The 22,240-nt window shown below is 35.9% G+C and overlaps 1 protein-coding gene across 1 annotated transcript in view; it reads right to left on the bottom strand.

Moving 5' to 3' along the window:
• Window positions 1-22,240, bottom strand: part of PolG2 (DNA polymerase subunit gamma-2, mitochondrial) — a 48,303-nt gene that overhangs the window by 23,720 nt on the left and 2,343 nt on the right. The window contains exons 2-4 of the mRNA XM_089102927.1: window positions 19,936-20,091; window positions 12,197-12,392; window positions 2,203-2,317 (exon numbers count right to left, since the gene is read on the bottom strand). Of these exons, the coding sequence (XP_088959053.1) occupies window positions 2,203-2,317; window positions 12,197-12,392; window positions 19,936-20,091 (467 nt within the window). The remainder of the gene's footprint in view (window positions 1-2,202; window positions 2,318-12,196; window positions 12,393-19,935; window positions 20,092-22,240) is intronic.

Raw genomic sequence — 22,240 nt, 5'->3', positions numbered from 1 at the left:
GATGAAATATGGTCGTTTGGATTGGTTAAATGAAAACGCACAAACTCATGTTTATCTTCAAAACATTAGGACAAATTGGGAAATCTGTTCTAAGGAAATTACCTTTTTGTTATGCAGATGTTGGTGGTAGCGGGCGCTAAGTTAAAAAAAAAGAAACATGTCTAAAAAATCAGCAAAAACAAGGTAAAATCAAAAGGCACCAAATCTAAGGAAATCTACACATGAATGAGGCATTGAATTGCATACATGGGCGCCCATATGGGGGCAGAAGTGGGCTTCAGCCCCCCTCCCCCTAACTGAATGATGCTGGCTTATATTTTTACATATTTGTTTCAAGATTTCTGTTATTCAGCATTGGAAGTGCCGATTAGACTTATGGCAAATTATTAGACTTATGGAAAGAAGAGAATGAAACACAGAAGACAAAAAGATGTATGTTCATATTCTAGCTATACTATAAAATTGTAGTATTTTGATATTTTATAGCTTCCCCCCCCCCCCCCATGTATCTAGTCTTGTGGCAAAAAAAGGCCGCTAAATTTTGGATATTAACATATTTTTACTGAACGTTCAATACAGCAAATACAACAGCGTTGCATAGGAAAAATTTAGACGATTCAGTCTTCCCTCCAAAATGTAAAGAATTGCAAAAAATTATACAGTAGCATATATTTAAACCAGGACTCCTTCGTTTTGAATAGGAATACTGTAAACGTAAAGCCATGTAAGAACAGTGCTATGTCAAAATTCAGCTTATGGGCGCCCATGATTGCATATATTACGAGCCAAAATACATTCAGACTTTAAATTCAAAATTAGTGATCTAAATCTTTCACAGCTTAGATATAACTTTAGATTAATTTCGTTTAAGTTTCACCTTTCTGTAAGTAATCCCTTTCAAAAAAGATTTAAAGAACCAAGGACATCAAAATTAGCACATTTTGCCCCTGGACCCATCTTAGCGACCCATTTATAGTCTATATATGGTTATATAGTCTATCATGACTTCATATTGTCCAATCATATTCCTTTTTTCCTAAAAAGGGCTCCGATTTTTTTCGAGAAAATTTGTATCCTGAGATATTCTGACCTAAAAAAACGATCTAGATAGGTCAGAAATTTGAGAAAATTGGTTAAGAGCCTTAATTTTAAAAAAAGAAAAATTATGTGAGTGATAACCAGCGATAGATAAGTTTGGTAATGCTTTTTGTCCGTAAAAATTTATAAGATCTATTAATTCTCAAAGACAGCTTCAGCGGAAAGCTACATCTCTTTGAGCTGCCAGAGCTTTTTAGTTTGTTGTTTATTGATCTGCCACCCACGTTTCTTTTTTTTTTAATTTAACGCCCGTTACTTATACCAAAAACCGCATAATTGACCAATCCGACTTCATTTTTTACTGTCCTTGGTACTTCAAACTGTTATATAGTCCAATAATGACCTTCTAAGATTTTCCTTGAGCTGTTTCAAAATTGTGGCGTTCTTAGAACTGTATCACATTTTCAGTGATCACATTTCATTATCACATCAAATTGCAGTATACCCACAATTAACCGCACAAACAAATAAGGGTTACTTACAAAGTTTTAAATTTGACAACAATTCATTTCTTATATTTGAAATGTTTTTAAGAAATATTACGAACAATATTTTGTCCGAAAATATTCAAAAATAAACATTCCTCCATTTACAAAGACAAGTATATCTTCAAAGGAAAACTATTAAATTATTTAGTGTCTCTTATTTTCGGTTTATTTTTCGCTGGTTATTGACTCACGTTTCTGTTTTTTAAGTTCGGCACCAACTACCAAAAACTTCAATATAGTGGATCTTTATTATTAAATGCTAAATTTTCGATTTTACCATATTTTATAAAACACAAATTTTATAAAACATATTTTATACTTTATAAACATATATTTACACATATTTTATAAAACACAATTTAAAGACTGAAATTTCGATTTTACCATATTTTATAAAACACAAATTTTTTAAAACATATTTTACACATATTTTATAAAACACAAATTAAATACTGAAATTTCGATTTTACCATATTTTATAAAACACAAATGATTGGTTGTTTCTAACTAATTTAAGTTTCACTTAGTTTAAGTTCCAGATTTCATGTTCATAATCTTTTGTGCTTAAAGAGTCATATCACTACTCAGACAGACCTGAGTTTTGGAAAATGCTCACCATTTCGCGCTAGAGTCAGTAGATCCAAGTTTATAGGGTGCTACGTCAATTCGTAAAGATTTGAGTTCGCTTGATAACAGTATTGCCAGTTCATATAGAGGTTGACCAGTGGAAACTGAAAGAAAAAGATCATAAAAGACCAGGGCCTTATCAGGATTTTGTTCCGGGGGGGGTTCAGGTTACAATCCCCCTCATTCGATACGGCCTTTTAAGAGATATTAATCGATTCACTAGTAAAACTAGGTAATGAGAGGTAAAATTTTACTTTATTTGGGCTCAGACTTCTAGAATACAATTTGTCAGCCAACAACGCCATATTTAAAATAAATAAAAGCTTCCTATTTTTGTGCTGGTAGAAATGTAAAAATCAAATTGCCCAAAGGTCAAATAACTATGCTTCCGGAGATGACGTAACCCACCACAGCCCCTGGGGCAAGTGTTGTAAATTTTATGTGTTGCCCTTGTTTATATACAAGGTTTTTATTGTGAAAAGGGGGTATGTTTTATTTAATACTACTACAACTAACAACTCACCGTAGCACCGAGCCACCTGAGGCCAACACAGTGGCACACGCTCCTCCTCCATCCTAATCTATTCAAAGTCTTTCTCTTTACACCCTCCCAGGAAATTCTCATTTCTCTTAAATCTTTCTTTATCAGATCCTCCGGTCTCAGCCGCAGACTAACTGCTTTCGGTTTAGCTCTAGACGGTTGGCCGAAAAGGGCAATCTTTGGCAGCCTTCATCCGCAGAATGTGCCCTAGCCATGTCGACCTTTCTCTCATTATAGCCCTAGTAAGCGAGATTGAACCACCATTTTTGTACAGCCTACTGTTGGTCAGTTAGCCGGGTACCCAAAACAATCCATAGGTAATTTCTCTGGAAAACATCTGGCAAATCTTCGTCCATTACAAGGAGCGCCCACGCTTCAGAACCAGAATTGACATCTGTCATCACTGTAGCTTCCAATATTCTAATCTCAGTTCGCAGACTTATCTTACTATTCTTCCAAACTTTTTTTAACTCTAAAAAAACACCCTGAACCTTGACTATTATTCTTTTAACACCTTCACTGCTCCCACCGTCTTTACTAATAATACTACAGCTGTCCACTTGATCAATCTTTTCGTTACCCAACGTCACCTTTTTATCTTCACTCAATCCTAGCTTTAGCGAGTTAGTTTTCTTGACTTTAATTTCAAGCCGATTCTAGCACCCTGCAATCGAAAAACCTCAAAAATATCATTCATTTTGCTAAGACTTTCATCTAGGATGCTTAAACCATCAGCATAATCTAATTCCAGGAAAGTTTGTCTTCCCCGTTTGATTCCGTGTTCTCCCATTGCCTTTCCTGTGCTCCTTAAAACAAAGTCCATCAAAATAATCCATATAAAGAGGGATAGAACACAACCCTGCTTAACTCCTGATTTAAATACGAAACCAGCTGCTAGCCTCATTTCCTACTTTGACCATAGCAGTGGTATTCACGTAAATAGCACTAATTACATTAATGTATTGGTCAGGTATACAATACAAGGATAAGACCTTTACTAAAGCTCTTCTATCAACACTTTCCATTAAAAAAAAAAATCAAGTTCGTAATCTTCAGTAACTTATTTCTAACCTCAGAGCCATCACATTTAAGAAACTCATTTACCACTTTATCCACACCAGGGGCCTTCTTATTTTTAATCCTTTTAGTACTGTAGCTAATTCTTCTTCACAAAAAAATCTTCACTTCACATCAAAGGTATGACAAACTATTTCATTTCTATCTATATCTTTTCCTGCAATTCTATCTTGGTTTAGCAGATTCGCAAAATGTTCCGTCCATCTCTCTTCAAGTCTTTCCTTATCACTAATCGTGGCCCCGTTCCAATCTTTAACTGGAACAAGTCGGGATTGACCAATCCCTCTCAATTTATTAACAAGCCAGTTGAACATTTTACTATCATGCCGTCTAGCTACATCTTCCAGATCCTCGGCAATTTTATCCATGGTCTCCTCTTCACATCTCCTTAGTTCATATTTTAATGCTTTCTCCACTTTTTTTTTCATTCCTCCTGTTTTCATATGATCTATCACTCAGATATTTTTGGTACAAGACCTATCTGCTCTCTATTAAACATAAAGCTTTTTCACTAATATTCCTAGCTGCAGTAATAAATTTCTTCCCTAAAACCAACTATTTTCCAAAAAGTATTCCATTCATCTTCTACATTCTCAAATTTCACACTCTTCAGTTTAGTCTTCAACTGTTTCTTGAAAGTTTCTCTCAAATTCTCATCCTGGAGTCTACCAACGTCATAAACTCCCGGGAAATAGTTACTTTTCCAAGATTTCAGCTTCAAATTAACCATAGATACTGCTACAGGGTGATCTTTACTTTTAACATCAATAACAATAACATCAATATATACCCTAGTATCTTGTATTGATCCAGCCAGTCTTCGGTTTACAATAAAATAATCAGTAAGGTTAGCTGTCTTCCAATCATGTGAGTACCATGTTAACTTATGGACCATTTTATGAGCAAATACTGAATTGGTTATAACTAGGTTGTTATACCTACAAATTACAGTAGTCTGTGGCCAATACCGTTTTCTCTTTCTAAATGAAATTTACCTAAGCTATGATACCATCTATCCCCATTTCTACCGACATTGGTGATCCCAAGTCTACAAAAAGGCTAAGGGTATTGAAGTAAAACTTTTAGAAAATGTTGAGGGGGATTTCAAGCAAAATCAAAACACACTATGTGTAGGGTGGTTGTCAAAAGGCCGCAATAACAATACAAGGAACAACTAAGAGTTTTAAGTTGAGACTTTCAAGGTATGTTGAGGGGAATGTTGAATAGGAATTGATAGACAACCAACTCTCTCCCTCTTCCTCTTTCAGACACCCCCATAAGTCACTTTATTCCCAACCGTCAGAAAGTACAGCAATTATGCCTCCGGAGATACCATGCGCCCCACACCTCCAGGACAAGGAATATAAATTATGTAATTTGTCCAAAGCTGAAATGTAGGATTTACCATCAGGAAACCGGAGAATGTTTATTCTGAGTGTGTCCAAAAAGGCTAAGGATATCGATGTGAAATTTTGGTCATTATTGACCAAAATTGAAACAATCAAAAGATGTTATGCGCATCCAAATAGGTGTGTACGTAATATCTTAAGAACAAGTAAGGGTATAAACTTGAAACTTTCAGGGCCACCACTCCTGCAATAACGCCCTCCCTTCTTATCCTGTTAAGACTCGCCCTCCCCAACAAAGATCGAAATTTTTATTTTTTTTCAAAATAGTCAATAGTTCTAATAACTACCCCTCCAGGGATACCAAGCCCCCACAGCCTCAGGGTTAAAACTTGTAAACTATGCAATATTTCTATTGTTTATATACAGGTTCTATCATTGCGAAAAGTGGAATATTGGATCGTGAGTGCGTCAGGAAAGGCTAAACGTGTTAAAGTGAAACTTGAAGGAATGTTAAGGGGAATGCTGAACTAAATCAAATGATACTCTGTGAATCCAGGCTAACACTAGGGGGAATCGCAATTTCTTAAGAATGGATAAGGTATAAAATTGAAACTTTTAGGGTCACTTTTACAACAACTATTGCTGCTACTACTGCGGTTACAAATACGACTGAATGTAATTGTGACTACTTCCAACTACAACAACATGCAACTGTGACTACGACTGCTTGCAACAGCGACTATATCTGCTTGTGACTACTTTCAGGAAATGTTGAAAGGGATACTGAACAAAATGGGAACGATTTGTCCAGGCTGATTTTCAAAAGGGCGCATCAGCAATATCTCAAGAACGGCTGAGGACATTCAGCCGAAACTTTCAGAACATGTTTAACAGCGTTTGGAGAGCAAATGGGCCCCTTGTCACTTTTAGATCTCATAACACTGATCACATTATTATATAGTAACTTTGTTCAAATTAGTTTAAATATCTAATAACTGTGCCTCTGAGGATTTCACCCCCTCCCACCATAGCCCCTGAAGAAAGGGTTGTAAATTATTCAATGTCCCAATTGTCTACAAACAGGATTTATGATTGGGAAAGAGGGAGAATGTTTGATCCTGAGTGTGTAAAAAAGGCTAAAGATATTACGGTGAAACTTCAGGGAATGCTGAGAAGAACTAAAACAAAAGGCACTATGCACATCTAGGTTATAAAAGGATATATATGCAAAATCTTAGAAGTATCTATGGATATTAATTTCACACTTTAAGGACCACAACTGCTACTACTACTGCGAACACTACTACTACTACTTGCAACTGCTACTATGACTACTTAGAACTGCTTGTAAGTGTGACTACTTACGACTTCGACCGTCTTTACTTGAGATCTAAACTGCGGCTACTTGTGGCTGCGACTACTTGCGACGGGTATTGCAACAACTTTTGACAGCGGCAGTGATAGTTTGTATCTGCTAATGCGACTACTAGTGACTTTGACTATTTGTGGCTATAACTACTTATAACTGCAAATACTGGAAAATACGACTAGTTACGACTGTAACTAAGGCTACTTATGATTGCGAATATGACTATTTGTGACTACGACTCCTTGCAACTGCGACTGTGACAACTTGCAACTATGATTTACTCTGACTGCTGCTACTTATGTATGCAAATACTTGCGACTAAGGCAACTTGCAATTACAACGACTTATGACTCTTACTGTAACTAATTACGACTGTGAATATAAATGCAACTTTAACGCTATTGCGACTACTAGCGATTGTAATTACTTGCAACTGCGACTACTTGCGACTGCAAGTGCGAAAACTTTCTGACTACAAGAGCGACAACCATGTCTGTAACTGCTACTGCGTCTGTGACTATAAATATTACTGCAAGTTCTGCTATTACAACTTAAACTATTGAAATATGTCGAAAGTGGTTAGCTGCATTCTGTTTGTCAAACGAGATAGTCCATCCAGATTGTTAAAAGGGCTTATCTACAATATTTCTCGTATGGCTATGGTTATTAACTTGTAAACGTCAAACAATATTGAGGAGGGTGTTGCACTAAATCAAAATACATCAGGTGCATCTAAGGTGTCAAAAGGGCGCATCTGAGCACATCTACATTGATCTCAGGAACGGCTATGGGCGTTAAGTAGAAGCTTTCATGGAATTCTAAAGGAGATGCTAAACAAAGTCAAAAGCGACTATATGAATTCAGCTTGTCAAAACGACATATCTTCGGTATTTCAAAAACAATGAGGGAAGGGTATCAAGTCGAAACATTCAGAGAATGTTGAGGGGAATGTTGAACTTAAAAAACTATGTGCATCTTATTTTTTAATGGGCGTGGCGGCAATATCTCAAGAACAGCTAAGATTAGTAAGCTGAAAATTTCAGGATGTCAAATTAAATCAAAAGAAACCGTATGCATTCTGGTTGTCAAAATGGAATCTCTGTAATATTTCAGGAATAGGCAACGGTATTAAGTGGAACTTTCAGAGCTGAGGGGGATGTTGAACATAATCAAAATACAACAACGTGCACATTGGTTGTCAAAAGTTTGTATGTGGAATATCTAAGAATCGATCGGCCAATGGTATTTAGTTGAAACATTTAGGGGATGTTGAAGTAAATCAAAAGATATTATGTACACAAAGCTTGTTAAAATGGTGTGTAACATCTCAGAAACAATTAAGGGCATTAAGTTGAAACTTCAGAGAATGTTGAGAGGGAAATTGAGTTCAACCAAAAGAGGCTATGTGCATCCCGGTTGTGAGAAGGGCGTACCTACAATGTCTCAGGAACGGCTAATAGCATTCAGATGAAATATTAATGAATGTTGAGGGAGGTGTTGAAACAAATCAAAAGACACCAATTATAAGTACTAAATTGGAATGGAATATTTTAATTCTTAAGCCGGAGAAGTGAAAAACTGGAGAAATATTTATCATATTAACCAATAGCAAAACTTTAGCAATCAAAACGAACAGAAAATAATTTTTCAAAACTTTCTGAAAAAGAGGCTTTTCAAAGAAAAGTAAAGAGCCATATTAAACTTATGACCATCAGAAATGCATTCCTATAATAATTCAAGCTCAAGACGACCAGAAATTACTATTAAAGAATAAATACGAACTAAAACAAACTGAAACTGAAATAAAACGAACTGAACGATCTGAAATCGAAATAAACGATCATAGCAACGAAGATAACAGGTACTAATACTTCAAACAAAACTTAAAACTGTATAAAGCCAAACTTAAAACGAAAACATTACTATAAATATATGTTTGTCTACAGCCCCCTCCCCCCTCCTCTAACCGTAACAGCCTTATGCTTCTTTTGCGCTTTACTGAAAATGAATCATATAAAAAATATTTTCTTAAAATTATAGTGAAATAAAATCTTGAATTACCTGAGTTTGGAATTAATATTACTATATATTAAATATTCAATGTTTGATTAGTTTTTTTCAGTCATATTCATTTTATTATAGTGATTTTTTTATTTGTCGTCAATGTTTTGGAAAACACACTGTCCAAATTGCATATTGTTTTCAATCAAACGCAAGTGACGCAATAGGCTTTGACACAATAGTGACGCCATAGGCTTTTATTGTAGAGGTTTGAAGCTCCTATCTACAAAATGAAGAATTTTGCAGTTTTCTAGGAGAAAGATCATGGATACCTATTTATTTGTTTTCTTCAGTGGTGATCGTCTTGACCCAATGGTCCCAGAAAATTGGGGGAAGGCTTCTTCAAACTGAAACAAAAGGTTGTAGTGCCCTTTTTCAGCAACAAAAAAGATTAGAGCAAAACTTCAACTCCTCTTTTTCCAACACAGACAGCCGATAGAAATTTCTAGACAACCATTTGGTTCAGCAAAGTTAGAAAGTCCAATAATTATGACTATGGGAATGACGACCCCCCCCCCCCCCCAGAGCCGACACTCATTTGGTTCAGCAAAGTTGGAAGGTCCAATAATTATGCCTATGGGAATGACAAGACCCCCCCCCCCCCAAAGCCCTTGGGGAAAGGGATGTAAGTTATGCTATTTTCCAGCTGTTTACATATAGTATATAGTATTCGTTGTTGGGGAATAAATTAAAAATAATGGGAAGAATTTTCTGCGGGGGGGGGTGGGGCTACAGGGAGGATTTTCCTCCCTGCTAGAATTTGTGCTTTTATTTTACTATTGAGGATTATTGTGATTTTAATATTTTAGTTCGGTTATTTCAGTTGTTGTGTTAGATAGGGTAAGTAGGATTGTATTAGTAATGAAAAAGGAAGAATTGAGTTTCAGAATATTGTTTTCAGTTTTGACGTCAAAAATTTTACGCTTGCATTTGTAGTTTCATTATTTGAGGTTTTTATATTAAGCTATAAAGTACTGATTTTTAAGATTAGACGAAGGTGTGACATTACGAAAAATATTTCGTAATTTTGAAACATACAAAATGAAAATATTAGAAAATCGCAGTTTTCAGGTATGAATAGACCTAAGGCGGATCCATGGGGCATAATTTTGGTAATCATGATAATTCAAGGTAATTTTGTAATAATTTTGGTTGGTTATAATTTTACGTTGATGCCCTTGGTATTTCAAAAATTGTCAAAAATTGTCCTCACCTTTCTCGGTACTCACTGCTTCAGCGAAGTATACAACGAAAGCGATGTCAACAGGAAAGCAGAAATATTTCAGTCCCTACTCTATGAGAAATACTTAGAAGTTTTCCCGGAAAAGCAATTTGTCGTGAGCGAATCTGACAAGCCCTGGATCACTCCAAAAATAAAACAGCTGATTCGCAAAAAAACCTCTGTAAGGCAGTCAAGTGGTGACGCAACGTCGTTACGATTATTAAGAAACAAAATCGTTAGCCTTTGTCGCGAGGCAAGAAAGTCCTTCGGAAAATCCCTTTTGGACACTGAAATAAAAAAGGATCCCCGTAAATGGCACCGTCTAGTGAGGCAGATTGCTGGAAAAACAGTATCATCCAGTATCCGTATTCTGAACGATGATGGGTCACTCGTGAGTGCAAATGACGTCAACAATTACTTTACTGACATTTGTACATCCTTTCCTGCCCCAACTAACACTGAAATAGAGAATCTACTGTCAATATGCCCTGACGAAGGTGAAATCGAAATAGTTGAGTATCAAGTTTTCAATGAGCTGAACAAGTTGTGTCCATCCAGTAGCTCTTTTCCTGAAGAGCTACCTATAAGGTTAATACGAGAGTTCTCTCTTTTCCTTGCCAAGCCACTTGGACACATCATCAGCGAATGTTTCGCCCAGTCAACTTTCCCGTCGTGCTGGAAACGCGCATTTGTGCGTGTTATACCGAAGACTAAAACACCCAAATCTTGCAACGAGTTACGACCGATATCAATCACATCTACCTTTGCAAAAGTCACCGAGTCATTCATCCTGCGTGAATTGCTCAAGCAAACGCGGGAAAACATAGACCGTTACCAGTATGGCGGCCTCAAAGGTTGCAATACCTCGATATACCTCGTGCGCCTAGTTGGCATTATCTTTAAGTGGCTTGACAAGGGCAGTACCTTCATCGACCTAGCTCTCGCCGATTTCAGGAAGGCATTTGACCTGATTTGTCATCTTACGGCAGCAAAAAATATGCGAGCAATGGGCGCACAGAAGCGGTCTCTTGCATTAGTGATGAGCTTCCTTCAGGACAGAACGCAGTGTGTATTTCCATTGTTTGAAGGTGACTTGATCTCATACTGGTCTAAACTTACCTGTGGAGCCCCTCAGGGTACAAGACTTGCTGGTTTCATATTTATCTCCCTCATCAACTTCCTCCTTCAGAATTTCGAAGAGCGACTCAAATTCGTCGACGATTTATTATTTGTCCTCAAATACCTCGTGAGAGAAGGTGAAATCGAACGTCAGTTCAGCGAGACCCTTCTGGCTTCCTTCTCTGAGGACTGTGAACGTTACAAGTTGACACTGAATGCAGATAAATCAACGATCCTCAGGTTTTGCCCCTTAAAACGTGATCTGGAATTCCCGCAAGTCCCTTTCCCTATTGTTCCATCTGCAAAATCCTCGGAGTCACATTATCGATGGACTGCACATTCACCGAACACGCGGAGAAGGTTATTAAGGCTGGCAATGCATCACTTCAGACCCTAGTCCTGATGCGCAGGTTTGGCTGCGACACTCAAAGCCTAAAAAATGCCTATATTACGTATGTGAGACCTCTACTCGAATATGCCGTCGCTGTCTGGGGACCTTTTGTCCAGAGCATCCACTACCTTTGCGATGACCTTGAATCTTTGCAGAAACGAGCTGTTAACATAATCGTTGGTAACAGAAGTGACGACTACAACAAACTCTTGCAAGAACTGAACCTTGAATCTCTCAGCGACAGACGATTATCACTGATCATGTCCCTCGGCAAGTCACTGCTATCTTCGCCCCATCACAGACTGATCCTCCCACCTGATGCTCCTGTTAACCAAAGAACCAGATCCCAGTCGAAGCTACAACCCCCTGTCTGCAGGACCAACCGCTACAAAAACACGTTTGTCCCCTTTTTCGTTGAAGCATACAACAAGACTTAGTGTTATTTGAATTCACGTGTTAGTGTTTTTATAGTTTTCTTTGTATTTTTTTTTTTTCTTCTCATATTGTTGTAAAGACGACATAAATTAGCCATGGCTACGCTGTTCGATCTTAATAAACCTATGTCTATGTCTATGTCTATGTCTAATGGTAAAAGGAATCCAACTTCCCAAGGAGCAAGGATATTAAAGATTAATTGCCCTATTATATTACCCCTTTCTATGGAGCAATTAAGAATTTTATCTTGACATCTTTGGTATTTACAAAATTTTTCTCATCTTTCCCTAACGGTAAAAGGGATCCAACTTTCCAGGGAGCAAGAAGATTAAAGACTAAATGCTTCTATTATATTACCCCTCCATGCGAGAATTAAAGTTTTATCTAGATGCCCTAGGTACTTCAAAAGTTGTCCTCACCTTTCTCTAATGGTAAAACAAATCCAACTTTCCAAGGAGCAAGAAGATGATGAATTTGAAATACACAAGATTTATCCATAGACTTCTTCTTTAAAGATCTGAGGGAGTAAGCATCAGCCAAAATAGCCAGGAACCCTTGGTGAGATGACGAGGTTATCTTAATTACAGAGGGCATTACTGACTTCTTTCCATTTATCTAGTTAAGTAAAATTGTTTTATTAATTAACAAACCTAAAAATTCATTACAAAACCAAGTCATATCAGGTCATCACGGTAAACTCCTTTATCCCTAAAAAGACTCCTCCTCTCTCTATTTAGACTCCTCCTACTCTTTTTCTATTAGACTATGTCTTTATTTTGAGCTTAAATCTTTGCTAAGAAATCCTTCTAAGAAAGTTTCGACTTTCTTTATAGCCTTTTTTTGCCATCTTCCGGCCCTATTCAAGGAAATTTTGATATTTTGAAATTTTGATATTTGATATTTTGAGCTTAAATCTTTGCTAAGAAATCCTTCTAAGAAAGTTTCGACCTTTTTTATAGCCTTTTTTTGCCATCTTCAGACCCTATTCAAGGAAATCTTATTTTTAATTTTGCAGCAGGTGACTTGACAGAAACAGGAATATTTGAGAATCTATTTTGTACAATTTTTTTGGTGCAATCAAATCAAAAGTAAATTTAGCATCGAAATGTCTCAAGTTCGTTAATTAAAAAAATAATGAAAAAAAGATGAGTTATAAATCTTTAGGTACAAACACTTACTTCATTATACCTCAAAAACGCCTAGATACCCCTATACCCCTAGATCTATTAGACTATGCCTTTATTTTGAGCTTAAATCTTTGCTAAGAAATCCTTCTAAGAAAGTTTCAACTTTCTTTATAGCTTTTTTTTGCCATCTTCAGACCCTATTCAAGGAAATCATATTTTTAATTTTGCAGCAGGTGACTTGACAGAAACAGGAATATTTGAGAATCTATTTTGTACAACTTTTTTGGTGCAATCAAATCAAAAGTAAATTTAGCATCGAAATGTCTGAAGTTCATTAATTAAAAAAATAATAAAAAAAAGATGAGTTATAAATCTTTAGGTACAAACACTTACTTCATTATACCTCAAGAACCCCTAGATACCCCTATACTTCTAGATCAAACCACATTTTCCGCACACTTTATTATCCAATATACGAACGTTTAAACGCAGCCTAAAACTGTCTTAGAACCATTTCTCTTAATCCTTTCCACAATCAAATCACCAAGTCTACTTTTCAAAGATGAATTTTTATTTCTGAATGTCATTTCAAAGCTGAATTTTAAAAGCACTATTTTTCATCATTAAAAATGAAGCTAACAACCACAATCACTATCGCAGCTTCTAGAAACTTGACTTTATTTCTAAGATTTATTTTCTTATTTTTCCAAACTTTATCTAACTGCGATACCGTGTGCCAATTATTCTACTTTTTACATCTTCGATGCATCCACTTTATTTCACTTCAGTTTTACTCAGTCAATTTTCCAGTTTAGATTAGATAGTTCTTCAGTTCAGTTTCAATTTCAGTTGAGATGAATTTCGCAAATTTTCCTGAGGATCTTCATGATATGAATTTGCAATCTTCTCCATTTATCCCATACAAACAAAGAAACAGAGAGAGAAAACTCAATGAAGAAAATAGGCAAAACAAGACTTCGGCCAGTAGCGAAAAGAGATAAACCAATACAATGCAAATATTTCACACCCGTATAAAACGAGGCGTCTTCAGCGTAAAAGAAAGTAAGATTAAAAAACTAAAATAAACTAAAAACACATTAAAAACCACCACCAATATTAAACACTACAATTGTCGCAATTGTCGACCACTTCGGCTACTGTTAAAAATAGAGTTACTTCGATGTTTTTTTTTTTTTTTTTTTTCTTTTTTTTTTGTCATGGCTTGCCAGTTCAGCTTAATATCCTTCAACCATAATAACAATATTCATTTCATACTTTCAATCCATTGAGTATTGCACTTTTGATTGAAAGAAATTAAAAAAAAAATGACTGAATCGCAGTTGTTTTCCAAAATAACACACAAAAATAATGCTTACCTAAGCTTAGTTATAGATCAGATATTCAAAAAAAATAATAATAGTTGAAATCAAAAAATCTTCAGATATCAAGAATAAAAGAAACCCCCCCCCCCCTTCCGCCTGCGTTCATATTTGATAAATAAAATTAACAGCAGGGACGTAATAAAAAGTGGCCCAGGCTCTTGATACGAACCACTACAAGTTTCATGTCTTGCCTGTGACCTTTAATTGGCACTTTCATGTTTCATATACCTAATTAAGCCCATGAAATGGACTCCTAATTAGGATGGAATCCTAATATATTGGAATCCTAATACGTCACGTACTCGAGGCACCAATTGTGGGAACTAGTTTACAATCAGGCCTCCTCAGAAGGACAAATGTTAAGAAAATAATTCTTATGTAGAAAATTAGAAAAATTTGTTTTCTTATTAGAAATAAGAAAATAAATCTTGACACAAACCACTACAAGTTTCATGTCTTGCCTGTGGCCTTTAATTTGCACTTTCACGTTTCATTTACCTCATTAAGCCCATGAAATGGAATTCTAATATATTGGAATCCTAATACGTTACGTACTCGAGGCACCAATTGTGGGAACTAGTTTACAATCAGGCCTCCTCAGAAGGACAAATGTTAAGAAAATAATTCTTATGTAGAAAATTAGAAAAATTTGTTTTCTTATTAGAAATAAGAAAATAAATCTTGACACAAACCACTACAAGTTTCATGTCTTGCCTGTGGCCTTTAATTTGCACTTTCACGTTTCATTTACCTCATTAAGCCCATGAAATGGAATTCTAATATATTGGAATCCTAATACGTTACGTCCTCGAGGCACCAATTGTGGGAACTAGTTTACAATCAGGCCTCCTCAGAAGGACAAATGTTAAGAAAAAAATTCTTATGTAGAAAATTATAAAAATTTGTTTTCTTATTAGAAGAAAATAAATCTTGACACAAACCACTACAAGTTTCATGTCTTGCCTGTGGCCTTTAATTTGCACTTTCACGTTTCATATACCTAATTAAGCCCATGAAATGGAATTCTAATATATTGGAATCCTAATACGTTACGTCCTCGAGGCCCCAATTGTGGGAACTAGTTTACAATCAGGCCTCCTCAGAAGGACAAATGTTAAGAAAACAATTCTTATGTAGAAAATTATAAAAATTTGTTTTCTTATTAGAAATAAGAAAATAAATCTTGACACAAACCACTACAAGTTTCATGTCTTGCCTGTGGCCTTTAATTTGCACTTTCACGTTTCATATACCTAATTAAGCCCATGAAATGGAATTCTAATATATTGGAATCCTAATACGTTACGTCCTCGAGGCACCAATTGTGGGAACTAGTTTACAATCAGGCCTCCTCAGAAGGACAAATGTTAAGAAAACAATTCTTATGTAGAAAATTAGAAAAATTTGTTTTCTTATTAGAAGTAAGAAAATAAATCTTGACACAAACCACTACAAGTTTCATGTCTTGCCTGTGGCCTTTAATTTGCACTTTCATGTTTCATATACCTAATTAAGCCCATGAAATGGAATTCTAATATATTGGAATCCTAATACGTTACGTCGTCGAGGCACCAATTGTGGGAACTAGTTTACAATCAGGCCTCCTCAGAAGGACACATGTTAAGAAAACAATTCTTATGTAGAAAATTAGAAATATTTGTTTTCTTATTAGAAGTAAGAAAATAAATCTTGACACAAACCACTACAAGTTTCATGTCTTGCCTGTGGCCTTTAATTGGCACTTTAATGTTTCATATACCTAATTAAGCCCATGAAATGGAATTCTAATATATTGGAATCCTAATATGTTACGTCCTCGAGGCACCAATTGTGGGAACTAGTTTACAATCAGGCCTCCTCAGAAGGACACATGTTAAGAAAACTATTCTTATGTAGAAAATTAGAAATATTTGTTTTCTTATTAGAAGTAAGAAAATAAATCTTGACACAAACCACTACAAGTTTCATGTCTTGACTGTGGCCTTTAATTTGCACTTTCACGTTGCATATACCTAATTAAGCCCATGAAATGGACTCCTAATACATTGGCATGGAATCCTTTTATATTGGAATCCTAATACGTTACCTCTTCGAGGCACCAATTTTGGGAACTAGTTTACAGTTCCCACATAGCTAGGCTATCGTACAATTTTTACAATTATTACAATATTTCTGTGCAATTTATCTGTTCTTTTTTATTTTCAACCCCTCCCCCCCCCAAAAAAAAACTACCATCTTCTCCCCCCCCCCCAAAAAAAAAAATAAAATTCGTATATATCTGGCAGGATGTTTTCAATATCCAAATGATGTCTTGACAAAAGGCTCGTAGTAAACTATCTTAAGAAAAGGTACAATTAGGCCTCCTCAGATGTACACACGTTAAGAAAACAATTCTTATGTAGAAAATTAGAAAAATTTGTTTTCTTATTAGAAATAAGAAAATAAATCATATACAGAAAAATTGCAGTTAACACATATTCAAGGCGTTTTCTATTTCAATTCACTTCAAAAAAAAATTCTTTCTCTTTGTCTGTACGTATTGGATTAGCGACGTTTCTTGACTACTAAGGTCCTTTTGTCGGCCCTGCAGTGTATTGCTACAACTGGGTTTGAACTCTGGGCCCCGTATTACCTGAGAATCAACCCACTGTGCCCCTACCCTACAAGACTTCTTTGATTTAATATGGGAAGTCTAAGGATGTAAAAAATTTGTGCAAAAATAGCAGTTATATTTTATTAATTTTTGGGCAATTTAAACACTGGTTCTTAATTTATAGACGTGCATCAACTGTTATGTTAGGTTATATTGTTAGGTTAGGTTGTATTATTCTTTATTTATCATTATTTTATTATTTTCCTTGTTATTTTAATTTTTATTTATTCACTTATTCAATGATTTTATTCGCCCGGAATCAATATTAAACAATTGCTATTTTACCGGAATTTTTCAAATCCGAAGGCAGCGCTATATTGAAACGAAAGAAAATTATCGTTATGTTTTTCAATAAAGTGGATAAGAAGCGAATAAAAGTGGGAACGCATTGAACATGTATTAACCACAACCTTTTTTAATACAAAATATGAGCTAAGATATATTTATCAACGTGTTTCCTTCCAGGGAGGTTTAATTGCCAATTGATGCCTAATTATGCGTTAAGCTAACACGTAGGGGGCAGCACCAAGCAGGGGACTTGCAGCACTCCCATTAGAGAAGATAACGCGGTTGAAAAATCGATGATCCTTCCCAGACAAAAAAACAACAAAAAAACATGAAGATTAGATGGTGAAACGTTCAATAAATTAATCAACGCTAACGTTAAACGTTCAACGATAAAGTTCAACGTTAATCACGGCCCTAGTTCAAAATGAGTTACAGAAGTATGAAATCGACATACTATTTGAAACTGAGATCTCTGATTGTGGAGTATCAACTATATTTAGCTCATCAAACGAGCTCTACCTCCTGTTTTACTCAGGAGTAGATGACAACTCTGGTTTTTGTGGCGTTGGTTCTCTTCCCTCTGGTGCCACTGATCGTGCCTTTATTGTGTGGGAGACAGCATCTCTAACATTTGGTATAGAATAATGTTTAAAAGTTTAAAGGGAGAAAGAAAGACCTTACTGTCATCTATTCGTTCGCTCCATCCTTATGTGTGGAATTTCCCCTCCCAGGCTTTGGTTCCCCTCCATGCTTTGAATTGGAGGCTCTTACACTGAACAATGCTTCTTAGTTTGTTGTTTCATTAAAGCCATAGATACTGTCTGCAGCCGATCCCCATTTTCGTCTATTTTATAGCAGCCTTCTTGTAAAGGCTGCCTCTCATTTCGTAGGGAATGTGATTTTGTAGGGAAACAGTTTTTTTCTTTTGGTCTCTTTCTTATTTTTGTTCTTTGTTTGTGAGTGTCATCAAACACTCGCAAGTCTTTGAATGCGCACTACGAGGGTATGCTGACGAATGTTCAGGCTTATGGGTATGATTCTGAAAATTTCGCTGAAAACTCAGTAGTTAAGCAAGGTGATACACTATCCCCATCCTTTTGAATTACTTAATAAACTGGATTATGGAGAGTAGTCGGTATTCTGGCAGGAAAATCGGATGAAGATTTGCTAGATGTTTTCCAGAGAAATTGCTTAAGGATTGTTATGGGTATCCGGCTGACTGACCGTATTTCAAATAATAGGCTATACGAAAAATGTGGTTCAATACCACTCTCTAGGGCTATCATGAAAGAAAGGTTGAGGTGGCTAGGGCACGTTGTAAGGATGAAGGATGATAGATTGCCGAAGATTGTTCTTTTCGGCCAACCGTCTAGGGCTAAACGGAAAGCAGGTCGTCCTCGTCTGGGGTGGGAGGACGTCATAAAGAAAGATTTAAAGAAATGGGAACTTCGTGTACGGGTATAAAAAGGGAGGCTTTGAATAGATTGGGGTGGAGGAAGAGCGTGCGTAGCTGTGTTGGCCTCAGGCGGTTTGGTGCTGCGATGAGTTGTTAGTAGTAGTAGTAGTAGTGATGATGGTTGGAAACTTGTGCAGGTCACTAGATTGAACTATGCTGACGGTATTACCCCCGCCAAGAATGATTCACTGAAGGCCCAAATGATGACGATCAATGCTGTTAACTACTCTACTATAGTCGGATTAAAGACCAAAGTGATGATTACTGATTCTCAGAGTCCCCTTCTATACACCTCAAGAGGAAGCATTATTTATCAATACTTTTACCTTGGAACCCTTGTGAATTCGGACGGAGGATCTGGCCAATAATTTGAAAAATGTACTTGCCTAGCTTCTGTCGGCTTTGTTCAGCTAAATCGATCGTCATGAAAACTTCAATGCATAAGCCTCAGTACCAGTACTAGATTCTACGAGGCGATCGTCAGAAGCACTCACCTAAATTGGTGTGAAAAATTGGCTGTGAAAGTTCGAAATAGCGGAAAGCTGGATGTCTTTGGTCACGAATTTCTCCATCATAGAACCATGATGAATATCCAATGAGAAGATCTGTGAGCAGAATATCTAATGAGAAGATCTGTGAGCACTGTAGACGACAGCACCTGCTCTTAGAAATTGTACATCCACAGCGGTTCTTGTAGAGGGCAATTGCAACCGTGATGACCAGCGATGCATCTAGAAAGTCAACTATTAAACTACAACCACTCAGAAACTGGAAACATCGAGAAACATCGAAGTCGGTATCAGAGAAAGATAGCAGACCAATGGCTAAGATCAACACACAGCCACTTGGAGGCTCCTCCCTCTTTGGTCTGCTCTGGGAGAGCGATTGGCTAAAACCTTGTCAAAGTTATTACAAAATCCATACCCCTTGGAAATGAAATTAAGTAAGTAAAAATAAGTAAGTACATATCCTATCTAACACAGAGAGATAAATGAGATCATAAATTTCAATTTGTTAAATTTTTATTGGTTTCCTTAAATTTACTTTATTTATACTTTCATTTGAATATTGACTAGGCTACATTAATATGCTGCAATTTACATTTTAATTTATTTAATTTATAGGCCTATTCGTTAAATTTTAATCTATTTTATCTAAATTTTAGTTTATATTATCATTCCGTTAGAAATTTTCATTCTGAAGTACAAAAAAAAAAAAACCACCCTATAATTTACAATACACAAAATCTCACCATATACTGTTGTACATCTTCTGCATCATCAAAAAAGGAGGAGCCAAGTCTAGAAACGCTTTCAAGCTCGATTGAAATAGATGGCAACTTTAGCTCAAGAGCAACTGAGTCCTCTCCCAATGTTTTCTGAGCAATCAGATCCGGATTTCTTAGGTACTAGAATTAGACAATAACCGGTTTATTGCTGTTTGTACATAGAGACAATTAACTTCGGCTAAACGGAAAACTACATTGTAGCTATATTTTAATAAATATTTAGTTCGTATTTTTGTCAGGTTACATTTTGCATGTAGCCCCGCTATACCCCCCCCCCCCCCCCTTAATGTACAAATATACACACCAAATTATATATATCCTATCTATCTCCCAAGCGTCTCATTTTTTTCAACCTCGCCAAATTCTCGAGTGTGTACTGGCTAACAGAGAAGTACCATATTTTCTTTTGGATTACCAAGTTCAAACATTTACGATTTTACGAGGTTAATGACAATTTACGTTCTTATTAACGATTATCGTAGTTACACTAGATATTGTGGGTACTTGGACAATATTTAAAATATCCCGCGAAGTTGATTAGCTGATTTATTGTGGTTGTTGTTATTTTATTATGTTATTGTATTCGAGTTTAATATTTTATTGTATATATACTGGCTAACAGAGAAGTACCATATTTTCTTTTGGATTACCAAGTTCAAACATTTACGATTTTACGAGGTTAATGACAATTTACGTTCTTTTTAACGATTATCGTAGTTACACTAGATATTGTGGGTACTTGGACAATATTTAAAATATACCGCGAAGTTAATTAGCTGATTTATTGTTGTTGTTGTTGTTTTATTATGTTATTGTTGTTTTATTGTATGTTTTCGAGTTTAATGTTTTATCGTATATATACTGGCTAACAGAGAAGTACCATATTTCCTTTTGGATTACCAAGTTCAAATATTTTCGATTTTAAGAAGTTAATGACAATTTACGATTAATCGTAGTTACACTAGATAGTATGGGTACTTCGACAATATGTCAAATATACCGCGAAGTTGATTAGCTTTAATTTTAACAATAAATCGTGGTTCAAACTAGAAAAGAATAGATTTAAGGGCATATATGACAAAAATAAACATGGGAGAATTGATTAAGATTGTAAGGAAATATCCTAGAGGAAACTTCCATTATTGTATAACGAAGAGAATTTAATAAATGAAAACATCGAGACAAAAAAAGGGTATAATTTAAATAACACAGTGGAACAAAACAGAAAAAAAACAACAAGCTTTAAATAATACAAATCCAAATATTTCAACTCCACGTCCGGGAGCCTTCATCAACGGGAAAAAAAATTATTGCGTAAAGTTAAATCAAATTAAAAGCAACACATGAAGAAAAAGAAAAAAACGGAGAAAGAAATAGAAATCACAACTTGATAGTTTCCAAACTTCACTGCAATCACTGTAAATAGCCTGAATAAGCACACAGAAATGACAAACAGATTGTCTCTGGAACAACAGGTTGTCTCTCGCATAATTTTACTTTGGCAATGAAGTAGTTGGTTTAAGAAATTATTTATGTATAATGAACTCTCACATTCCCTGATCTGGAATAATATACTTAAACTAAGCTTGCAATATAGATACTAAGAGAAGAACTGCTCAGCTATTATTGCAGGAGTATGTGTAGTGCCAAGTAAAACTAAAATTTTATAATACACACAGGGTCGCCCACTTTCCATTGCTTGGTGTACATTGGAATACCACGTGTGTTGCATTGTTGCGCTACGCATGGGACAGTTCCGCCACACGCGAGACAGTCACCGCAACACTTGGCTCAGTTCCAACACGCTTGGAATGCACCAATTGGTCTACGCGGTTTCTGTAAGTCGGCATTCCTTCAATGATACTATTAGGCGGGTGAGGAGACTTCTTAGGGAAAGTATGGAGCGCTTTGATAGCTAAATAATGTTGGCTAGCTTTTATGTGAATGTATTTGTGCGTCAGGTTATTAACGCATACTTAAAGCGTACGTTACTTGAATGTATTTTTGTGAATAAAGTCAAAATAGCTTTAAGTTGCTGCATGTAAAAGCTAGATGGCGTCAGTTCACGTCTTTTTTAAAGAGACAAACCATTAAATTCCAAAAAATACCTCGTTTTTGGAATTCTTATTGAAAAATAACAATTTTTTCGTGGTTTCCCTGACAAAATCTCAAAACACAAATTGACATCCCCCCACCCCACCCCCCAGGTTTTGAAAAAATATTTATTGCCTCTAAACCAACATTTTTGTCAATCGGTGCCACTGCAAAA

The sequence above is a fragment of the Artemia sp. Qi Xiang Cuo genome, chromosome 17 (assembly GCF_049724085.1).
Source record: "Artemia sp. Qi Xiang Cuo chromosome 17, ASM4972408v1, whole genome shotgun sequence".
Taxonomy (NCBI): Eukaryota; Metazoa; Arthropoda; class Branchiopoda; order Anostraca; family Artemiidae; genus Artemia; species Artemia sp. Qi Xiang Cuo.
Note: the sequence above shows the minus strand (reverse complement) of the source record. Positions and strands in the feature narration are given on the sequence as shown.